This window comes from Misgurnus anguillicaudatus, chromosome 6 (genome assembly GCF_027580225.2).
Source record: "Misgurnus anguillicaudatus chromosome 6, ASM2758022v2, whole genome shotgun sequence".
Lineage (NCBI taxonomy): Eukaryota > Metazoa > Chordata > Actinopteri > Cypriniformes > Cobitidae > Misgurnus > Misgurnus anguillicaudatus.
This window is the reverse complement of record NC_073342.2, coordinates 22382894-22407463: the sequence shown is the minus strand read 5'-3', so window position 1 is coordinate 22407463 and position 24570 is coordinate 22382894. Positions and strand designations below refer to the sequence as shown.

General features: G+C 37.4%; 2 protein-coding genes across 5 annotated transcripts in view; one reads left to right on the top strand and one right to left on the bottom strand.

Moving 5' to 3' along the window:
• wasla (WASP like actin nucleation promoting factor a) overlaps nucleotides 1-24570 on the top strand; it is a 103597-nt gene that overhangs the window by 50454 nt on the left and 28573 nt on the right. The window contains exon 1 of one of the 4 annotated variants that reach the window (XM_073868791.1): nucleotides 22384-22917. The exons of 1 other annotated variant lie outside the window; for it this stretch is intronic. In XM_073868791.1, the coding sequence (XP_073724892.1) occupies nucleotides 22813-22917 (105 nt within the window). In that variant the 5' untranslated portion in view covers nucleotides 22384-22812. Of the gene's footprint in view, nucleotides 1-22383; nucleotides 22918-24570 lie in introns of those variants that run through there. 2 more of the 4 variants (XM_055193264.2, XM_055193265.2) reach the window with 2 other exon arrangements.
• Nucleotides 5003-20541, bottom strand: LOC129434335 (uncharacterized). Its single transcript, XM_055193263.2, has 20 exons — nucleotides 20050-20541; nucleotides 19368-19496; nucleotides 19153-19275; nucleotides 18917-19081; nucleotides 18150-18501; nucleotides 17830-17937; nucleotides 16929-17111; nucleotides 16698-16835; nucleotides 16344-16484; nucleotides 16054-16263; nucleotides 15806-15982; nucleotides 15591-15728; nucleotides 13899-14039; nucleotides 13581-13787; nucleotides 13310-13498; nucleotides 10476-10691; nucleotides 10240-10383; nucleotides 9747-10052; nucleotides 6233-6373; nucleotides 5003-6083 (listed from the first exon to the last, which is right to left on the bottom strand). Exons 1-20 carry the CDS (start codon nucleotides 20260-20262, stop codon nucleotides 6004-6006), a joined length of 3501 nt encoding a protein of 1166 aa, XP_055049238.2. The 5' UTR covers nucleotides 20263-20541; the 3' UTR covers nucleotides 5003-6003.

Sequence of the window (24570 nt, the reverse complement as noted above, 5' to 3'; positions counted from 1 at the left end):
TATTTGCTTCAAACGCGTCTTCGCCCAAGTAGAAAATATTCAACTCGTGCAAAAAATTCGCATGACACGAAGTTAAATCTTGCGAGTAATCTAGAGTGAGTAACGCAATGCGATTGCACGCTTCGCATTTGGTGTAAACCCACAGTTACACCAGCCACGGTAGAGGCGTCAAGCGCGGGTGATTTCAATGTTTAGTCAATGTGAAGACGCGTTGACGCGCGTCTGAAGGTCTCGCGGCGCGAATGAGGGGTTTAGTGCGGCAGATGCGATTCCGCCTTATTCGCCCGTCTATTTCGTGCGAATGACGCGTCTGGCGTGGTACACAAGAATGGTGCTTTTTGTGCATTTTGCGTTTGACGCGAATTTGCGGCTCATGCCCAATTTGAAAAATTTGAACTTTGGCGGATTTTAGCGCCATGTTAACCAATCAGGAGCCTGCTTGCTGCTTTGGCAGCAGCCCCGCCCGGAGTCACTCATTCAACATAAAGGAACGTTTCATATTGTCCGTAAGCAGTCACCTTGGGGTCCCCCATATGATCAAATGCTTGCTTTTTCGATGCGTCTACTTCGCTCTAGACGCGCAAATGCATTCAAACTGTTCAAGCGGCAAACAAGGCGCGGTAGACGCAGTATAAGGAAACATATCATGAAAATCTGATTTTTTTTGTGCAATAATTGTGTCCCGAGTGCTTCTATCAACCTAGAAAATGTAAAAAAATCAACCCAGTGACTTAGTTTTGGTAAACCATTCTCTGCTAGCATGTCAAAATTTATGTAATTGAGATTTGGCTCCCCTTGTGATGTCAGAAGGGGATAATACCGCCTCTTAATCTGCACTATCCAACCACGGCGCTGCCATTTAGTGCAGAGATCAGCTCATTTGCATTTAACCCCAAAACGGCACATTTTTGCTCACACCTACAAAGTGGCAATTTTAACATAAATTATCTATATAATATTTTGCGGCTCATGCCCAATTTGAAAAATTTGAACTTTGGCGGATTTTAGCGCCATGTTAACCAATCAGGAGCCTGCTTGCTGCTTTGGCAGCAGCCCCGCCCGGAGTCACTCATTCAACATAAAGGAACGCTTCATATTGTCCGTAAGCAGTCACCTTGGGTCCCCCATATGATCAAATGCTTGCTTTTTCGATGCGTCTACTTCGCTCTAGACGCGCAAATGCATTCAAACTGTTCAAGCGGCAAACAAGGCGCGGTAGACGCAGTATAAGGAAACATATCATGAAAATCTGATTTTTTTGTGCTATCATTGTGTCCCGAGTGCTTCTATCAACCTAGAAAATGTAAAAAAAATCAACCCAGTGACTTATTTTTGGTAAACCATTCTCTGCTAGCATGTCAAAATTTATGTAATTGAGATTTGGCTCCCCTTGTGATGTCAGAAGGGGATAATACCGCCTCTTAATCTGCACTATCCAACCAAGGCGCTGCCATTTAGTGCAGAGATCAGCTCATTTGCATTTAACCCCAAAACGGCACATTTTTGCTCACACCTACAAAGTGGCAATTTTAACATAAATTATCTATATAATATTTTGAGCTAAAACTCCAAAGACTGTTTGACATTTTAAAAAAGTCCCCTTTGTGAAATGTCTCCTTTAATTATAGCTTATGTAACCTTTGAAATGAGTGGGTATATGCTTATCACAGCACTACGAGATACACTTTATAGTCTTTCTTGTATTTTAACAGCTGTAAAAACACGAGCCTCTTTTTTTAAAAGTAATACAATATCATTGTTAATCCTTTAAAACAGTCAGTTTAAATGGATTTTAGACTTTTCAGACACAAACATTTAGACTACTTGACAGGGTGGGAACCAGTATCTCAGAATCACCTGCCAGTTTTATATTTTTCTTGTAAATGTGATGTTTTCGCACATGCATCTGTCATTAAGACATTCCTGAAGATTTACAGTTCCTTTAAAATACGATACAAGGTACTTTGTCTTTGAACAAACGTGTTTTGGCAGGACAGCGAGCCATTAGAGAAAACCTAATGGTGCATTCCTGTCAGTTTTTATCTGATTTTGTTAGCCGCACAGGGCAGGGAATTTGGAGACCGGAGGAAGTTTCCCTTCCTCTGTTTGCAAAACATGAAAATTGCAGATTTCAACACTATGCGGTTCCATAGACGGATCAAGGATTGTGGTTTGGTTGCATGTTAATGTGTACAGTATGTGCATTGTTTCTGTAGAAAATTGAAAGAAAAATAAGATATAACAGTAGCACCGTGAGATTTTCAGGCTTGTGTGTAACATGCAGATCAGAGAAAATGAACTTTCGTCCCTTACCTGATATAGACGGGTGATTTAAAGAGAAAGTTCAGCCAAAAACAATAATACTGAATAATGCGACACAAAGCTAGCATTTTATAGACCCCTTCAAGGTTTGTAAACATTGAATGACTATCGGGTGCGCGCGCAGCACGGGGTCGAACTGTTCATACCATTTAGGCTTTATAATTTAATCTAACAGTGCTGAAAAATGATGACTTACCTCAAATGAAGTGAGCACTACAAACACAAGCCTCTTTGATCTTTGCATTGTCCCAGTCTGCACGTTAATTGCTTGCAGACGCAAATGCTGTATTTTTTTGTTTTTGAGTTTCTGCATGAATCGCGAAAACTTAACGGAAGACCTGGTGCGATTTTCACAGCCCACGACGTAAGTAGGCATTTTTGACGATACCGAATAATACGCAACTCTATCTGCTGTAATGACTTTTCTGACCCCGACATGCGCAGTGGGAACAGCCTGTGACGTGAACCGTGAAGGGGTCTATACTGATCCTATGAATGTCTTAGTAGATTAAGTTTACATTTTCTAAAAATATACAGCACAGTGAGGAAGGCTTCAAGCCGAAAGGTTTGTGTTTTTTCCCTTTCATGAATGTAAAATTAAATGGAAACGAAGAATACAAATATTTACACAAATATGTGATCCTGTCTATGAAATGCAGTTTTTGACTTTACTCTGTCAATATTAAAGGTATCAAAGTTATATTTTCACTGAATGTTCTTTACATTATAGAATGATTTTATGTAGAAAACAGTAAATCACAAAAAATACTTTCGCTGGGTTTTTACAAGCAGGGTCACAAATGTCAGGATAACTAAATCAGTGTTCTGCTCAAAACACGTGTGGGCTGCCATTTAGCATTCATGTTGTTTTATCTGTAAAGACGCGTTAGAATTTGTTTAGCAAAGACACCCTAATTCAAACTCACGGTGCACGCAGAATAAGTGAAATAGCATAGTTTCTGTGCCAAATTAATCATGCACACAGTGAATAGAAGATTGTGTACGTGTAAAATCTAATTGAATTTCACTGGAAGTATGTGAGGAGACATACTGTGATGTGTGACTGAAGGTTGCTACTTTAAAGTTTCTCCTAAATGTGTTTGCAGTTGAGGTCGGGCTGTAGAGAACATTCAGAAAGAACATCCTGACCCAGAGAGCAGAAAGCCTGAAAAAACTAATTTGATATACATTCCAACACTTACCATCATTACCAAAAACCATCCAGATATGTATTATAGCGCTGCATTACCACCTAGTGGTCAGTTTGTAAAATAACACTTCACTATATATACAGTAACTTTCTGTGAAAACCCCAGCTTTGAACAAAAGTCATTTTGTAGTAATTTACTGACTAAAATAAAATCCTATGTCTTCAATATTGGTAAGGTCATGTCAAAGATTGAAATCAATGTGAAATCAAACTTTGATGCTCCTAATCTCATCATTAGATTTATTTGACATATGTAAAATATACACTGTCTTTTTGTCTTATTTTGAGTAAAAATATCTAAAACTTCTTAAATTAAGATTCTTTTTCTTGATCAGCAAAACGACCCAAGAAAATAAGTCTATATTTTTTAGACCAAAAATATCAAATTTAAGTTATTTTGTGCATAAAACAAGCAAAAAATCTGCCAATGGGGTAAGCTAATTTTTTCTTTAATTTTTCTTGAATTTAGTGTTTAAAAAAAATGTTCAAGATTTTTTGCTTACCCCATTGGCAGAAAAAGTATCTTAATTCAAGAATTTTTAGATATTTTTACTGAAAACAAGACAAAAATACTAAGAAAATTTTTTCTTGAAAATCATTTTTGCAGCATCATATATCATGATATCAAAATCATATATGCACTGCAAAAAATGCCTTTCTTACTTAGTATTTTTGTCTTGTTTTCAGTAAAAATATCTAAAAATTCTTAAATTAAGATGCTTTTTCTTGAGGAGCAAAATGAGCTAAGAAAATAAGTCTAGTTTTTAGACAAAAAACATACAATTTAAGTGAATTTGTGCTTTAAACAAGATATCTGCCAATGGGGTAAGAAAAAAATCTTGAAATAAGTTTACTTTTTTTAAACACTTAATTCAAGAAAGATTTTCTCACCCCATTGGCAGATATTTTTTGCTTGTTTTAGACACAAATTTACTTCAATTTGATAGTTTTGGTCTAAAAACTAGACTTATTTTCTTAGCTCATTTTGCTCATCAAGAAGATACATCTTGATTTAAATTTTTTTTAGATATTTCTAATGAAAAAAAAGACAAAAATACAGAGTAAAAAAGTCATTTTTTGCAGTGTAAAACAATTTTTACAGAACAAAGCATAAATATACGTAGATTGTGCACGACCTAAAGAAAAAATAATTGTCTGCTTTAGATATGTGGACAAAGTGTTGTAAATGTAAACCGAATAGATGCTATAGTAATATTGCATGAAATGGAAATGCTTATTTGCTCGGGCTTATAACCTGAAGGTCACTAACAGAGCGAACTTCCAAGACAGAGAGGTAACAACCGAGGTGCAAGGTGTGTGTTTACTAGTCAGTGGGATGGGTTAAACACAGAGTTCACATTCCAAGTATGGGTGGGTTACCATACATTGGCCATTACATCAATTCACGTTTAATTGATTTATGTTTGTATTTGTGTGCACAGTTCATTTCAGTAGAAAAAACAATAATGCTGTTTTATGCTGCTATATAAATCACTTTTATTTAATAGTACTTTTATATATTTAGTAAACAAACAAAATTGCACAATCCACAATTAATGAGCAACGAAGATCAAAGTTCATATTTCAAAATTTACATGAATTTTTAAATAGCAAAATGCATTATATGCATCATTACTCATCAAATACACTTTGCAAAATTTCTACCTAAACACTTTTGTCTAAAAATAGATCAGTGCAACTGCTGCATTTTAGTATTACAAATTTTCAGCACCAGTATATGATGCATTATAGTGCTGTTGATGACACTGGATAAATACCTTTGGCGTACATTTTAGAAATGTACAGTTGTGTTTCTTTAAAATTTCATTCATCGAGGGGAATAGGGCTTGACACAATTGCTATAGCTCAGCAACCACACTGCAAAAAATAATTTTTAAGAAAACATTTTCTTAGTATTTTTGTCTTGTTTTCAGTATAAATATCTAAAAATTCCCAAACCAAGATGCTTCCTCCCGATGAGCAAAACGACCCAAGAAAACAAGTCCAGTCCCTAGACCAAAAACATCAAACCCAAGTGATTTTGTGCATAAAACAAGCAAACAAGCAAAAAAAAACTGCCAATGGGGTAAGTTAATTTTTCTTGAATTTAGTGTTTAAAAAAATGTTAAAAATTGGCAGATTTTTTTGCTTGTTTTATGCAAAAATCACCCAAATTTGATATCTTTGGTCCAAAAACTAGACCCACCCTCCTGGGTCGCCTGCTCATCAAGAAAAAGCATCCCAATCTAAGAATTTTCAGACATTCCTACCGAAAACAAGACAAAAATACCAAGATTTCTTTTCTTAAAAATCATTTTTTTGCAGTGCAGTCTGTAAAGTTTTACCATAATTTAAAATTTAAAAATCCCACCACTTGAAAACATATACAGTAATTGCAATCCCACCACTAGTACAGTAAGAGTTAGACATACAGGACATTTGTGTCCATTGAAATATAGATTGTCAGTGCTTTAGTCGTTGAGAAACTGAAATCTCTGCTTGAGTTCTTCAACCAGCTTCTTCTTTGCTGTGTCCCAGTTGTCTTCCCAAGCTGAAAATGAAACCATATTATTTAATATTACTTATAGATATTTTCAAAACTAAAACGTAGTTGTAATAACACTGTAACTACAGTTGCACTGTTAGGATTATGAATGTGATATGGTACATGATAAGAGTGTTTGTAAGGATGTACGTCACCTGGATTACAGCAGGTGAACTGAACAGAGAAAGTAGCTTTCGCTCCGAGGGCTTCTTCTGTGTCCTCAAACACAGGCTGTGGTAGATTCTTCTGTTTAAACCAATCATCTAAACAGTTTCTCACAGATGTGCTCCCTGAATCTAAAGGTACAAAATAACAGGTGAGGTCATGCTTTAATGATATATGTGGATACACTTAGTGGTTCCACTTATAATGTTAGTAAAGATATTGTGCCAAAGAAACTGATGATTTTAGACAATTTTTCATCCTCCCATATTCATTCCGGATATTAAAATGGTTATTTTTTATCTTACTGCACCTTTAATAGAGTATTTTACCCTAAAATTAAATTCAAATGGATTACAACACTATGGCACCTCTTTTTAAATGAGCAGTATGTATTATTGACATCTAGAGGTTGAAATTGGTTCTGCAGTCTAAATCTAAACTAATGGATACGTTTTTTCCTGCCCCCTCCTCCTTACTGTGTGTTCACACCAGACCCGAAAGAGGTGGCAAAAACGTGCTATTTGCACGTAGTTGGACGCTTGAACATTTTGAGTTTACTCGCGCGTGTCATTCAAGACGAGTAAATTCGGGTCATGGGAGCTCAAATTAAGTAAAATTACCAGGGCCGGGTTTCCCGATAACGATTGAACTTTGCTCTTAAGAGCGCTTTCTACGAGCTTCTTAACGAACATTCGTTGTTCATTTACGTGCGTTTCCCAAAGGTGCACGTTAAACGATCGCTCGCAGCTGGGTTTTAAGTGCTACTTACGAGTCGCTATCCCTTTGTCAAGTGCTGAAATGTCACCTTTAGAATGACTCGAATTTGTAGCAGAAGCTTGTTCAGGCTAATGATCTTCAGCCGATGTGCACTAATATTTTTTATAATATTTTTAATTATTGTTTAAAATTTAGTCATTAAACAATTATTTGTTTAAAATTATTTAAATGTTTTAATAATTTGTGCATAATGAAATATTTTTTTCCGTATTTAGTTAGGACTCGTCCCACTGCGAAATGCCTTCTGCATTTTATGTAATAGTTTAGATTATTATTATTATTTGTTTTTATTATCTATGTTTATTTATTATTAGGGATTATTGCATTGTATCGTACATATTTATTTGGTTTCCTTAATCAGATGCCATTTCACTTCAAAACAATTATTTTTACTGTAGATTAATTATAGAAGCAATTGGTAGGAACCATTTATCAATTTAATAGTACCAACTATTACCAAAATTTACCAAATTTGTTTTCCTTCTTTATTAATTATGTTTAGTAATTTAAATTTGATTTCTCATTTTAATTTTAAATATATTATATTACAGTCATTTAAACAAATAAACAAAGAAGAATCAATAAATATATACATTTAAAACATTACATTATCGTCATTGCTGGAGTGCAATTTGCTGGTTCTCCTGCAGGTGACCTTGTCTTACGATGCACTTATGAATGAACGATTACTCCAGAGCACTCGTAGATCTACGATGATTTTCAAGTCCTACTTAAGTTACGAAGCTTTTGGGAAACGGCCCGTAATTTTAAGATGATTTGTACGATCGTTTTTACGATCAACTTAGCCTTACGATGCTTTTGGGAAACCCGGCCCAGATTGTTCGACCTCCTCACTCTTCCAAACAAGATCCTTTTAATTCCTGTAAAAGTACGAAGATGTGTCGTGTAGTGATGATGATTGTCCTCCACTGTTTTTTTGTTTTTCCTCCTCCGCTCGCTTCCTGTAATAGCGTCACTGCGCAAGCTCCTGATTGGTTAACGCGGCGCGAAAATCCGGAAAAGTTTAGATTTTTTGCCATTCGCGCTTACCACGCCGCAGGATGCCTATTTGTGTCTTTGCATTAACTTAACATGTAAATCACTCGCGCTTGCCGCCTCTTCCGTGTCTGGTGTGATTGCACCATTAGACTAAACACTCACATGGGTTGCCAGCATAGACTGTAAAAAATATGGACGTAGTGTCCTTGACATCACTCAGAATTGTGAGTATTTTTGAAGCCCAAAGTAGGCAGAGCCTGCCGTCACCATCTTGGCAGCGCGTCACAACCAAAATCGGCAAAGAGGCGAGACGTGAGTGGCCCTAAAGGGCTCGTTATAGTGCTGCGTGGGTCCTACGGCGTAGCCGCGACGGTGTAGGTTCTGCGCTGGTTTTCGTTTATACTTTTGCGTCGTACTCTGCGTCAAAGTGCAAACACACGCGCAAACCGCTGGTAGGCAGTATCCACGCGTGTAACCACAGTAGCAGCCCGACCGTCAGAGAAGAAGAAGCTTGGCAAGTTAACCCACAAACGAAGAAGAAACAGCAACTTGTTGTGTATGATTTGAGAAGACCAGCAATGATGGAAGTAAATAAACAGTGATTTTTGTTGCAGTTTGAGTTCAATCACTCCTCAACTTGGCTCATCTTTGTTTTAACCGTCGCAAACGGAAATACCTATGACGCAGTTTTTTTACCTGACGGGAGGGGTTCTGGTGGACCAATCACAGCACTTGCGGTCCGCGTAGAACTGACGCGCTGTTAAATATTTTTCGAGGTGCACGTCAGGCTAAGCACAGGCCACGGATAGCCTACGCCGTAGCTACGGCGTAGAACTTACGCACGACTAAAAATCGGGCTTTAGGTGGCTGGTCGCTAAAACCACGCTCGCCTAGCTTGACCATAGTGACAGCAGTGGCAAGTCACATGTCACTCAAGTGGCCACACCCTTAATTATGCAGGACTTTAATGCTAAATATAATTGAAATGGATGAGTTACCAAAAAATTTACCCCTCTCACAGTTGTCATGCAGGGCAAACTTAGATATATAGACCAAAAACACTTTTTGTACCAGACTGTAAACACATTATTTTCTACTGTAAAGTTCGGCATTTTAACATGGGGGCTTATGGGATTGACTCCATTTTGGAGCCAACGTCTAGTGGCCAATTGATGAATTGAAGTTTAAGTTGGCTTCACGACAGAGATCGGAAAGTTTCCCCTTGGTTGCCAGACACCTACAGGAGCGCAAATGATGATGGAAAGCATCTTTAAGCATTGTTTACGTTCGCAATGTTTTTGTCGTTTGCAAATTACAAACCAGCTTATGGGTTTTTATCAATCTGCAGGTCATTTCGGAGGTTGCGTCCTCCGGAGGTCGAATTTATGGGCCATTGTGGTCTCATTTAAGTAATGGTAATAACTGGCAACCGAGCTGTCAAAATGCACTATTGGGTGAATCGGCAGTGGGCGGTATCACACAGACCACAACAAAAACAAGCATTCCGACACAGAGCGCGCAATTGGCTATAGCACTGTTTTCTAGAAAAACTGATACGTGAACTTGTTTCCTAAAGATCTACAAATATAGCATTTTTTTATTTAGTACAGTCAAAAAAACTACATACCGCTCCTTTAAGTTATAAATCAAATACCTTTGATCAGATTATCTAAATGAGACAGATTTGATCTAGGATTTAGGATAAAGCTGGTAGTCCATTGCTCTGACCTGTCTTCTCTCCTAGCAGGCTCAGTATACGTAAACTGAGATGATTACGAGCGGCTTTTTTGCTGTTTTTGCATGTACACTTGACTGTATGATCAGTAAAACACAGCTGGATGGAGGTCTTCACCAGTGGCCCGTGCAGCGAGATCACTGGATCTTTCTGACCAGCCCCTTTCAGCATGAAGCTCAGTTGATTCTCCACATCTTCAAGACTATTAGCTCCAGTTAGTGAAGGAAAATCAAATAGAGGTGACAGTGAACTGAGGGCTTTCTGGAGAGCATGTAACTTGGCTTCGATCTCTGAAGATCCTAAAAAATATCATTTGTTAGCACACATTGACATGCAGGTTTTCAACTGGTCGGCTGTGACCACTGATCCATAATAAAAGAACTAGATTATGCATCATGACGCCATAAAATTGAAACCACCGCTGCGTTGTTGGCATCTCTAAATATTGTATTTAAGTAATTCTGTCATCATTTGTAAACTACTAACCTTGTGCTTCATAGACAACCTTGTAATTTATGTTCTTTATTGAGCAACAGAATGGTTTTGAAGAACCTTCAACATCTTCCTGAGGAAGAGGAAGAGATTTCTGAGAGAAATGCTGCTTCACCTGAGCACTGGCTGTCTTTTCATCTTTAAGTAGAGATATACAAAAATAATGACGCGTTTAGTAAAAAAGCATAGATGTAATATTGATTAAAATGCTTATAGATACAACAAGTTACCTGCTGTGCCAGATTCAAAAATTCCAATTTTACTGCCGAATAACAGGTAAGATATTCGAATAGCTTCCTTCTTAGAGTCGTAGCCATTTTTGTTCGTGAAAGTAAAGTTTTCCAAGTTGATTTCCACGGTGCATTTGAAATTTTCATCATATTGGATGTTCTCAACTTTCACATGTGGTGGTTTGAGATTCCATACAGTAAGCAGCAGATCAATTTCTGCAAAATACAAGAAAGACTATTAATATAAATGTATAATTTATAACTACTCATTCAGTTTTTCCTCCTGATCTCTATTTGTTGTTCAGGATATTGGATCTGATTTTGTATTATTTGTTTTATGTAAACAATAAGGTACGAGAGGCTGTGCTGTTTCTTGAATAAGTCACAGTTAAAGGGCACTGTTAGGCAAGACTTATTAAGAATATAGCACTAGCCTCAAGTGCCTTATTGCTTTTATAAAATGTTTACCACACAATACAGATATTAAAGCATAAAATATGTATCAATGTAATTTTCATGAAGTTAAAAAAGCACCGATGGTGGTGGTATATCTGTGCGCTTTTCACAAAAAAAAAACACACAGGCGCAACAAGTGATTTCCATATTAACACAGTCTACTAAGAGCAGCGCAAATGAGTTCAGGGTCGCAAATAAGACAGTTCATCACCATAGACATCACAGCGGAAAATTCGGGGTGTGAAATCCCAGCTAACGAAGCCATGGTACATTGAAAAAAACTGGAGGAATTTTTATTGTGGGACTTCTACTGGTGACTCCTATTTTATTTACTTCAGCAAATAAAAAATAACATGGCTTTGCAAATATTATATATTTTAAATATGTTCCTCTGGCATTTTTAAATTAACTGTTACACTGCAAAAAATGATTTTCAAGAAAAAAAATCTTAGTATTTTTGTCTAGTTTTCAGTAAAAATATCAAAAAAAATCTTAAATTAAGATGCTTTTTCTTGATGAGCAAAACGACTCAAGAAAATAAGTCTAGTATTTAGACCAAAAATATAAAATTTAAGTGATTTTGTGCATAAAACAAGCAAAAAAATCTGCCAATGGGGTAAGCAAATTTTTCTTGAATGTTTCTTGAATTTAGTGTTTAAGAAAAATGGTCAAGATGTTTTTGCTTACCCCATTGGCAGATTTCTTTGCTTATTTTATGCACAAAATCACTTAAATTTGATATTTTTGGTCTAAAAACTAGACTTATTTTCTTGGGTCCTTTTGCTCTTTTTTTCAGCAATAATTGCAGTCCATTTTAGCGCATTAAAGGAATAGTCTACTCATTTTCAATATTAAAATATGTTATTACCTTAACTAAGAATTGTTGATACATACCTCTATCATCTGTGTGCGTGCACGTAAGCGCTGGAGCGCGCTGCGACGCTTCGATAGCATTTAGCTTAGCCCCATTCATTCAATAGTACCATTTAGAGATAAAGTTAGAAGTGACCAAACATATCAACGTTTTTCCTATTTAAGACGAGTAGTTATACGAGCAAGTTTGGTGGTACAAAATAAAACGTAGCGCTTTTCTAAGCGGATTTAAAAGAGGAACTATATTTTATGGCGTAATAGCACTTTTGGGAGTACTTCGACTCGGCGCAGTAACACCCTCCCTCTCCCATTATGAGAGTGAGAAGGGGAGCGGACTTTTCAGGCGAGTCGAGTACTCCCAAAAGTGCTATTACGCCATAAAATATAGTTCCTCTTTTGAATCCGCTTGGAGGGGCGCTGCGTTTTGTTTTGTACCACCGAGCTTGCTCGTATAACTACTCGTCTTGGGTGGGAGGGGCGTTGATGTGTTTGGTCGCTTCTGGCTTTGTCTCTGGGTGGTGCCATTGAATGGATGGGGCTGGGCTGGGTGCTGTCGAGGCGTCGCAGCGCGCTCCAGCACTTACGTGCGCGCGCACGGATGGTGGAGGGATGTGTCGGCGGTTCTTGGTTGAGGTAGTGGCATAGTTTAGTATTGAGAATGAGTAGACTACTCCTTTAAAGTAATTTAAGATATGTTTTTTTCTGCGTTAAATAATGGCGCAAATACTAGTGATAACACATGCGCAAACATTAGTAAATCGTGAATCATTTAAATAATATCCTCTCAAAAATGATGCGTCTGAAAGGGACACTCCTAGAAATGCATATATAATAAGATCAGTCACAAAAATAACAAAACCACACCTTTGCAGTGCAAATAATCCACTGCGTGTCTTTAGTAAATCCAGACATCGTTACTTAACGCCAAAATCATGGTTTGTGCTGTTGCAAGCTGTTAGTAAATCTGGCCCTTAAAGTTTTCCTTCTGCTGGAAAAATAGTCCATGACCGATTGTGAAAGGAACAGAGGGTGTGTCCAAAATAGCCCCTCAATCACTATTCCTTATATTAGTTTGCTAATATAGTCCACTTGAATTCAAACACTAAGCGCCGGAAGCGTTGCCGGCGCAATCTGATGATGCAGGAGTTCATTTGGCATGTGCCTCATGGTGACGGGGTAGCAGCTAGCCGTTGCAGTCCATTATGGTATTGAATGAGTGCACTCAATAATGTCCACTATAATTTCGGACACAACTACAAAATGAAATAGTGCACTATATATGGAGCTATTTTGAATATGTTTAACATATGTTTACGTTGCTAACTGTGATGTGTTACACAGAATCATTGGGTGCAGTGGTCATAGATGTGAATAAAATCAAAATCAAGGACTGGAACTAATGAAATTATGTTTTGTATAACTCTAAAGGGAATGATTTATTTTTTTTCCTAAATTTTGTTTTATGCAATAGCAAAAATTGTGGTTGAATCTGTCTGATTCATTACCTGAAGTATCAATCCTGGCCTTTTTCCTTTGTGAAGCTGGAGAACTTGAATCTTGAGGCTCCAGTGATACAGGAACAGGACCACTGACTGACTCATGACTCTGACATGATGGCAGCTGAGATGCTGTAGGGATGCTTTCAGACTCCTCCTGGTTTGAAGGCTGTTTTACTGTTGCCTGAATGATAGATGCTGCACAAATAATGACATTTAGATGGCAATCCCAAATGTTATTACCTTGACAGAATTAATTTAACTTCAGAAACAAACGTACAGTTTGAAGGTTCTGGTCTGGTTCCACTTGGACCTTCTTCAGTGTCATACTCAGCAGCTTTGAGATGCAGGTTTTCTAGACGCTCCTTTAGGAGACTTTTGAAGTTCTCAGTGTCTGGTACTGGATTACAGTTGAGGATCTTTGACAGATGGTTCACAGCGACTTTAGCTGCCTGTTGCTCTGCCTGTCTCTTCTTGTTGGAGCCGACTATGATTGAAGCAATGAAGACAGACAATACAAAAGAAAAGAACTTAAACAAATGCTTTTCGTAAAATAAATGTGTGTCATTTTAATCCATGAATACAAATTCAAATGTACCCGTGTCATGAAAGGTAAAAGGGCCAGTGAGTCGGAGTTTACAGATGGTTGTGTTGTCCTCATTTTGATTAAACTCTTCTGCTGGCATCTGGAAATCATTTTCTTTGAAATAATCCAGGATTGTGGACTTGTATGTCTTACCTTCAATAAGGACATAAAAACAAGGTTCTACTGTTCAAAAAAAGTTGTTTTTACAGTGGGGAAAATAAGTATTTGACACATAAGCTTTTTTATCAGTAAGGCGATTTCTAAGTGGGCTACACAAAATTTCCACCAGATGTAGCCATCAAGCCAAATATTGAATTCATACAAAGAAATCATAACATTTAAGTTTACAAGTTGAGTCATAATAAATAAAGTGAAATGACACAGGGAATAAGTATTGAACACACTAAATTTAATACTTTGTAGAAAAGCCTTTGTTGATGATTACAGCTTCTAGACGCCTCTTGTATGGAGAGACCAGTTGCTGCATTGCTCAGGAGTGATTCTGGCCCATTCTTCCACACAAATGATCATTAAATCTTGAAGGTTCCTTGGGCTTCTTTTATGAACTTTGATCTTCAGTTATCTCACTGGGCCATTCAATCAACTTGATTTTCTTACTTTGAAACCACTTCATTGTTTCCTTGGCCTTTTGTTTGGGATCATTGTCTTGCTGAAATGTCAACCCTCTTTTCATTTTCAGCTTTCTGGTAGATGGCAGCATATTTTTATCCAGAATGTCCCGGTACATTTCTCCATTCATCCTGCCTTCAAAAATATAAAGTCTGCCAGTACCCCAGAACCGAGCCTCAACATGCTTTTTGTTCATGGACGGTTTATGGTGAAGTGATGCTCTTTCCATTTCCAGATAATGGACCCCACAGTGCTCACAGGAATATTCAGCATTCTGGAAATGCGCCTATAACCATTTCCTTCAAAATGCTTTTCGACGATAAGATTACGAAGATCTTAAGAGAGTTCTTTGCTTTTACCCATCATGAAGTCTTTCCTATGTGCCTCCTGGGTAATGAGAAGGCTTTATAGGCCATCAATTAGGACTAAAGCAACTGATATCAATTAGTACTGATAGGGGGCAGGGTTTCTCTCTTTACTGACAAATTTCAGGTGATCTCCTGGCTTTCTATGCCATTTTGCACCTTGTTCTCTTCATGTGTTCAATACTCCCCGTGTCATTTCACTTTATTTATTATGACTCAACTTGTATACTTAAATGGTTTGAATTCTTTGTATGATTGCAATATTTAGCTTGATGGCTACATCTGGTAAAAATGTTGTGTCAATAGCCCACTTAGAAATCCCCTTACTGATAAAAATGCTGATGTGTTTAATACTTATTTTACCCGCTGTATATTAAAACAACGGTAAGACTTTACAATAAAGTTGTATTTGTTTACATGAATTGTATTGGCATTAAACATAATTAAAATGAACAAAGATTTATAAATCTGGTAGAAGTTTGTTAGTTCATGTTAGCTAGTGCATTCACTTATGTTAACAATTACAACGTTATTCCAATGTGTTATCGAAACATTGTATACAGTATTTCATTTGCACAAATATTGTTATTTATATATTTATTATATTGAAAGATTATGTAAAAAGCTAACACATTTAGATAGAATTAAAGTAAAAACTACTGGCATTTCTATTAAATCTTTAAAAGTTAACCTAACTATTTTACTTTACCTTCAATTGGAGCATTAATGCATAACTGTTGCCATAAAACTTTATAAGCTGATTCACTTGCTTCCTCTTCTGAACATCCTCCATCCGATACAATTTCTCGTTCAAGGAAAACAGTCACTTTACCAAAGAAGGTGATCCCTGAAACACAAAAAAATTATTTCATATTTTCATCTTATCACAGGACCATGCACCATTAATCAGTACTGATATGTTACCTGAAGTATCAATCTTGGCCTTTTTTCTCTGTGAAGCTGAAGAACTTGAATCTTGAGGGTCCAGTGATACAGGAACAGGACCACTGACTGACTCATGACTCGGACGTGATGGCAGCGGAGATGCTGTAGAGATGCTTTCAGACTCCAGGTCTGAAGGCCGTTTTACTGATGCACAAACTATTGAAATAATGCCATATAAATGAATGAATGAGCTTTCATAATGAGTTTTACTTCAGAAACAAACTTACGGCTTGAAGGTTCTGGTCTGGTTCCACTTGGACCTCCTTCAGTGTCATACTCAGCAGCTTTGAGATGCAGGTTTTCTAGACACTCCTTTAGGAGACCTTTGAAGTTTTTCTCAGTGTCTGATATTGGACCACAGTTGAGGATCTTTGACAGATGTTTCACAGCAACTTCAGCTGCTTGTTGCTCTGCCTGTCTCTTCTTGCTGGAGCCAACTTTGATTGAAATAAAGACAACATGCTTTTTGGGAACCTGAAATAAATGGGTTAATTAATGATTACAAGCTAAAAGTTACCTGTGTCATGAAAAGTAAAAGAGCCGCAGAGTCTGAGTTTACAGATGGTTGTGTTGTCATCATTCTGAGTAAACTGTACTGTTGGTATTGGGAAATCAAGTTTGTTGAAATAATCCAGGATTGCCAACCTGTATGTTTGATCTGTTGTGGTAAACAAAGGTCTAAAAATCATTTTAAAACCACACAAACCTGTAATGGTTTTATATAAATAAATATTAGATGCTAACATGGGTTCATTGTAAGATCAAACTTAATTATAATACTTACAAATACTCAATAGAATAATTTTATATAAAATGACAATGATCTTAAAATGTAGATTTACATAAAATCAATAAATCCTGAAAAAATTACCTTTCACTGGACCCATTACACCTTGCAACTGTTTCCATAAATCCTCATAAGCTGATTCAACAGCTTCCTCCTCTTTTAAAAAGTGTCCACCAGTAAATTCTTGATCGAGAACCACAGTCACTTTACCAAAGTGGGTCCCTGAAATGTCAAAGGTTGGTACAAGATATCCTACTTTAATTTTGGTTCAGCACTGTGCTTCACTGTTTACTGTATATCATTGTGTTTTATTACCTGAGGAAGATGAACTGGAGATTTCAGTCGACGTTAATGCTGTTTGTGGTTCTGTGGTATCAACCTCTGACTCCAGGTATTCAAGAGCAATGTGTGCTACATCCTGATGGGCAGTCTTTATGCTGTTACGCACCGTTTTGCCCTGAAATGTTTGTCCATTCACTTCCACCATACCCTTATAACCTACACAGAGAAAAGGAAGTAGTTCCTGTCTGTATCTGTATATATCTGTATGCAAAATCTATCCATCCATCCATCTCACTTATCTATCTACAGCCCCCTTCTCCAAATCTTACCCTGGAGGTCCAGAGCCTGCAGAGCCCAGTTCCAACCCCGATCAAACTCACCTGCACAAGCTAATCAAGGTCTTCATGATCACTAGAAAATCACAGGTGATTAGGGTTGGAGCTAAACTCTGCAGTGCTCCGGACCTCCAGGGCAAGATCCGAGGAACCCTGATCTACAGTATCTATCTATCTACATCTATCTATATATCTATCTACACCAGGGGAAATAAGTATTTGACACATCAGCACCTCCATCAGTAAGGGGATTTCTAAGTGTGCTACTGACACAAAATTTCCACCAGATGTAGCCATCAAGCCAAATACTGAATTCATACAAACAAATCAGAACATTTATGTATACAAGTTGGGTCATAATAAATAAAGTGAAATTACTCATTTCACTTTATTTATTATGACCCAACTTGTATACTAAAATAGCCACTTAGAAATCCCCTTACTAATAAAAATGCTGATGTGTCAAATACTTATTTTCCCTGCTGTATCTAATTTTAATCTCATTGATCTACCTACAGTATCTATGTATCTATCTATCTACAGTATCTATCTATTTATCTAGAATTTGACCTTAAGTGCATTGATGAAAGATTTGTTACCGCCGGCTTTTCGCTCTTCTGTAAACTTTGGCTCTGGCCAATGGTTTTTACGGCAAAATTCATAAAGATGATTCTTGAATCTGAGGGGGTTGTCAGGTAAGACTGGATCTGTAGATGGGAATGGTTAGACATGAGACACAAAATAGGATTCAAAATGTAAGAACGGTAATAACTTAAATGTACACTTTACTTACAATTTTGCTGTATTATAAAGAATTCTTTATTCTACTGAGTCAACTTCTTAACAATCTCGTACACAATTGTCTTTTTTCACTTTCTCTCACCGAAGACCACATTTTTATTGTCCACCTCTTACCCACCAGTTGCCACCTGCTCCAGATAGTCCACTCTGTCGTTCAGGTCGGTGAGCTGATGCTCGTGTTGATCAACTTTCTCTTGCATCTCTTTAAGTTTGTCGACCTGTGGGGCCAAGTTCTCAAGGAGATCTTTGTTTTGGTCCAGAAAGTCCAGAAAATCCTGTGATTGTTCTTTGACACTTTCTTCATTGTTCCCCTCGAAGTGCAAGAGAAACCCTTCCAACTTTTCCTTCATAGCTTGTTGCTCCCGGTCCAGAACTTGCTGGATCTCTGTCAGTTTCTCTATGTCGTGTTGTTTGCCATCAACTTCACACTGCGGGTCCCGACTGAAATTCTTGTCCAGAATGTTGTTGAACTGTAGAGGAGATTAAAAGACTCTTTTAAAAATGTAACACATCATCTATATTATCCTGAACACTATAGCTATGTTTGAAACAGCAAAAAATACTTTTACTGCAGTATAGTATGCAGTATAATGTGAATATACACTGAATATGCACACACATTGCTTTCTGTATACTTTGCCCCACTATATTTGTTTTAGTGTACAGTAGACAACAGAATATTGTTTAAAATAAAATAAAACTACCCATTTTTATTTTGATGATATGAACTAAGCTGGTGTGGCAGCTGTCATGTAGTATACTGTACTATTTAAAATGTTTATCATGCACTAATGTCTAATGTTTTTTGTTTGAAGAATGTATTTTGTAAAGTTTTTAGTAAGCTAGTATTTAATTTCAAGCAAAGTCTAAACATAGCCCATCCACCTGTTTTATATCTTTCTCCAAGTCTTTCTCCAAGTTTTTCAGTTCTGGGAATCTTGCTTCAAGCTTCCTTGCCATCTCCAGGACCTTAACAAGATTTTTTTCCATGTCTGCACTGCTCATTTTGAAGTCAGGTGAGTGCATTGCGCTGTTGCGTACCTTTAGTACCTAAAGTAAGGGAAAGCATATTGAGCATGTTGAAGAAAAAACAAAGGAAAGGTGCATTTCGCAACACTTACACCTTGCAGACAAGAATCTGGGATGCCACTGAAGTGTTTGCAGGAACGCATTAAGTTCAAAATAGCAGCAACATCAAACTCTTCAAATGTACCATGCTTATCATGCCCACGTGGCATATATGCCTGTAATGAAAAAATATGTGTTAATATAGTTAATTTATGGTGATCAGGTTCCCAAACAATGTAATAATGCAGTAGTAATAACAGTAACTTACTTTAGCAGCTTCCCATTTATTTGTAGGCCATAGAGGTGGCTGGCAGTTTTCCCAGTATATATTAGCATTTTTAGCATGATTGTTGTGAATCTCCTTCTTCCAATTAATACACAAAGGGCACAGAGGTACCTATGGGTAGTAGCAAGCCACATTTTAATAAAATGGTACAGATAAAAACATCTATAGATCATTGTTTCTCAAGCAAGGGGCCTAAATAGATTTCCAAGGGAGGCCTGTAGATTGTATATTTGCCTGTGGTACTCTGTATGACTGTAAAGCTGCTTTGCTACAATGCAAAATTGTAAAGCCACTATAGAAATACATTTGTATTGAAAATGAAATTGAATATTTCTGTAATGATTATACATATTTCTATTTCTGCACCTCTGCATTGTCCTTCTTTGTAATTTATAGTACCCCTTTTTTGCAATGCAGTAAGATTTGCTAACGCACACTGCTTGTCAAAATTGTTACATGCTTAATGATTAACTATTTGTGTTTCTTTCTAATTTGTAAGTGATTTTGTATAAAAATGTACAATCTTCATGCGTTTGGTCTGAAAAATTAACCCAAAACAATACAAGGGGGCGTGGTTAACTACTGTACACTATCTATGTACAGTATAACTCAGAATGAATAACTATTTAGATACCGTGTATGTATACTATTATAAATGTTTTACCTGTTTATTCTTATTCTTCTTAAAAGTGCACTTTTTGTCGCAGGCCAATCCTTTGAGAGCCTGTTTATTTCGCAGAGAGCTGTGATAAGTTTCGGTTTCCTGTTCAATGAAGTCCCGCATATGAGTCCTCAGTATTGAAAGACTCTCAGTGGTTTTTAACCAGTTTTTGTACTGCTCATCACTGAAGCGTTTGGAAAACTGCACAGAGCTCATATTTGCTTATTAAAATTATACCTCAGATCTAAATGCTTTGTTGCATATGCCTTTGCTGGCGCTGCCAATGCCTACTGCCTATGCGCTGGTCAGCTGACGAGATGACTGCTGAGGTTGCCAAATAATCTCTTATTCTTTTCAAACTTCTTCACTTTTTCTGAAACTAACATTTTAACGGACTACACTGCGCGTGTGTATTTAAATATAAAGCACCCATTCTAAATATGCTGTTCAAAACGCCGTCGTTAATTATTGTTTAAATTCGAAGTTGGGGGCGTATCTGCTAGGCGGGCTTCTGAATGGCGGAAGTTAATACGTGCATGACGTAAATACATGCAGCGCTGCGCAGACTGGCCGATTATGACATCAAAGTGCCGTTGAAAGTTCTCTCGCGATAAACCGATGTCAAACAGCAATCGGTCCACGCAAACTGGTTGCTTGTGTTTCTAATGGAATTTGTGTGGATAATGTACAGTTAGCCAGAAACTATTTGAAAATAAACCTCGACAGTATGAAAGATAAAAATTGTTTTGTTGTCTTATAAGTAAATAAATACAAACAAGGAATAAAGGCACATGAAATTCTTATTATTTCTGATTTACATCATTTGTTTATACTAGCAAACACACATAACATAATAACACAATATTAAAAGCAGCAGTGTTGAGCTACTAAGCTACTACATTCTGAAGCCAAATTTGCCTGCTTATATGCTACTATGCCCTAAAAGCACTGTTTATGTTATGTAAAGTATACATTTGAGTAAGTAACAAAAGAGTATATGCAAATACTGAGACATATAGCCCTACTGTGTAACAAACGTGACCATTGTGGCCTAGACTAAAATTATGATAACAATCCCACACTTCAAAATCCATCAAATCCTTGCCAGCTTTATTTATTGTATCTAATGAAACATTTTCTACACAATGTATAATTATTTTAGTGAAGCATTACTTATTTGATTTATTAATTCAATGCAGTGTCTCCTCAAAGTGTACATGAATCTGCACGTCAAATAGAGAATGGGTCATTTTAACACAATCAAACTTGTGAGATACTAATTCTAATTCGAATACAATTTATAATGGATAGTACGCAAACTGGGACACAGAAACTGTGGGAATAAAATGAAAGAAAAAAGAAAAAAAGGTAAACTCTGTCCCTGCTGCTTGTTGAATAAGGGTGTATTAATCAAGTTAAAAAAAAATGCGAATTGTGTGCATTATTGTCAGTTATCTGATGCCACAGGTGTGTTACGGGTGGGTGTCACTTCCTTGGCTTCAAAAGTTTCTAAATTATAATGATTTAAATCTCACTTTTTGGTAATTATACAGAAACGACTGGCAAGTCAGTTTTTCCTCTATAATAATAGTGTGTAGATTATGCTGATTTGACATAGCTCAATATAGAGGTCTTCATTATCTCATTACATCCAGGTTAAGCTCATTACTGTGACTCTGGACATGTTTTACCAATTTATTAACCAGAAAATGTTTTGTTTTGTTTTCATTTCCACTATATATTGCGTAACCACCTAAGTTTAAATTTTGTTGTGAAATGTTTGACATGCTATTTTTATATTAATTGCTACTTATGTTGTTGTGTATTCTTCATGTGTCCAAAATACGTTTTGTCTCATTGTAGGTGAGGCCCATTTGCTTTTTTGAGTACTATAAAATGTCTATATTAAGTAAGGCGTTTTAAAACTGTGCTCCTCCGCATTGCTTTAATGAGAGAACTTCTTGTAAACATTTAGGCTATTATGCAGTCTACCCAAATCTGCGTGCAACCACTGTGTGTACTTTTGCCTTTAATCCAAAAAAAACCACCCTTCCTAGCATTATAAATTGTAGTTTAAATGTTTATTTATAGCAGCATTAACTATCCCATTTCTTAAAAAAGCTCAATTTTGTTATTTTCTTCTGTAAATGACGCCGCTGTGCTCCGCCCTCTCTTCCAGAGGCTCCGCCCATCCCGTGCGCATCCCGTCCGCATTCTGCAGGAGACAGGAGGCACTGAAGAAAACAGGGACAGACCACTCTGGGAAATGAAGGGGGTGGGTTGTTTCATTCCTGGTTAATTTTTCACGTTAATCACTTGATTTTAGAGAATAAGGAGTGTTTTTTTTCTAAAGTATCTTTATTTTATTACCAAATAATATTTAGCAAAATTGTTTATTGGTCGCAACGAACCTGGAAATAAAATCGACCAAAACTCATCATCCCCTCCCGAACTGTTCCATAAACTCTACCGTCCTGCTGCCATGTTGGATTGAAGGATCGTTATTGCTTTTGGAGTTCGGGATGAAAGTTTATAATATGCCGTGTGTTAAAAGTGGACGCGTTAAAGAATAAATAATTCACGGGATTGGACGATTCGCGTCTGCGCCGCGGTGAGAAATACGCTACGTCTGAACTACTTGTATGCGGAATTCCTAACGGGATGCACGAAGCGCAGGCCATGTTGATCTGTGGCTGCACACATTTCACATAAAATTATCTGACACGAGATAAACGCTTGATTTAATCCGCATCGTGTACCGTCAACATGAGCGGCCACCCGCCCCAGAGGAGGGTGGCAAATGTCGGCTCCCTGCTTTTGACCCCGCAGGAGAACGAATGTCTCTTCAACTACCTGGGCAGGAAATGCATCGTAAGTTGTGTTTACTTATGTGGACGATATGTACTCCTTTAAACACAAGTTCAAACGCAAACCAAATTTGATGCGCATACAAAGATATCACTTCTAGCATGCACGTTGTTTTATCATGTCTGAAATGTCTCAATGGGAATGTCAAGGGTATGATGCGCATTATCAGCAAGGTGTCTTGGTGAGATTACAAAATTTGGCAGCTGTTTGGGTTGTTTTTGCGTTTGTGAGTTGGTAATTATACGTAGCTTGTAATTTCTGAGTACAAGCTTCAGTAAGGCCGTCTGTTCGAGTAAGGTAATACATAGGCTGCGTTTTAAATTCTTATGAGCGCCCTTACTAAACAGCACTTTAGTCAGCTAAATGGTGCACGTGATTCTGAGGCCCGAATATGCAGCTCACTAGGTTAGATATGCAACTGTATACTTACTGCACAGATGCATCACAACATGTGAATTTATGTGGTCTAATTTTTATGCAATTGGTGTTTTATCCAAACGTTTATCATTTTTATACAGTTTCTTCTTTGCTGTTTATGCTTAAACAAGACCTACACCCCGTATATACACCCCTGTTACATCATCCTATATCCTTATGTTGTTAGACATGCATTTTGCCTGTACATGTATTTGTACAGGTTATCTCTCACACTAGGTAAACTGTAGAAATGTTCATAGTGAGACAATCTCACCCTGTTGTTTTTGTAGGGCTTGGGGCAGGAAACCGCTAACAAGGAAGCATTTGATGGAAGTGTTTCCTTATTTTTCCGAAATTGCTTATGCAGTGCAGGCAGGTGACACGTTGCATGTGTGACTATATGTTCTCGTAAAATGCTGTATCTGAAGAGACTTAAAGTTATACATTTTTCATCAGTATGTGCGTTTCCTAGGATTTAAACCTACAACCGTTGTTTTGCTAACCTTAGGAACTTTAAAATGGCTTAAATTTGCTATATTTGCTATCTGTGTCCAATTCACAGAAATGGCTTTGTTTCCTATCGGACCTACTTAAGTTGCCTGTCCATGACTAGGTTGAAGAGAAGATTGTCAGTACGCATACGCAAGCAGCGCAGCCCAGGAACGGCAGCCAAGATACCGGTCCATAAAGTGGGCTTTCACAGGGAATGACTAAATATGAGGCACGTTGTTTTGGGGCCAAGATCCAGCAGTCATGGGTTCATTCATCACTGTGTCACGAACCAGCACCGAAAACTGAGGGATGGGGTGGATGGAGTCCAGTTCACACAACACACAGAGAGAGAGAGAGTAGGAAAAAGATTGAAAAAGAGAGACATTGGGGGGTGCGTGATCAGCAGTCTTTGAGGACAGGAAGTGAACCGATCTGCCTCCTTTCCATGGAGATTTGAGCTTTAATGAATAGGACTGCTGAGCCAGTACTGATCCGAGATCGGGTTTCCAAGCAAGCTGACATAAATGTACTGATCTTTATGAATGTAGGGAAACATGTCTTACATGCATATATATGTTCTTGGCAGACGCTTGTAGACGGGAATGCTATTTGGATGCGGTTAACGTTGCAAAGCCTGGCAAATGTCCAGTTTTCTCACCCTTTGATTTCTCTGCGATTTAGTGTAATGAATTCAGGTTGATCGATCAAAACATAGGTTTACGTATCAGTTTCAGTGTCTCAGGAAAT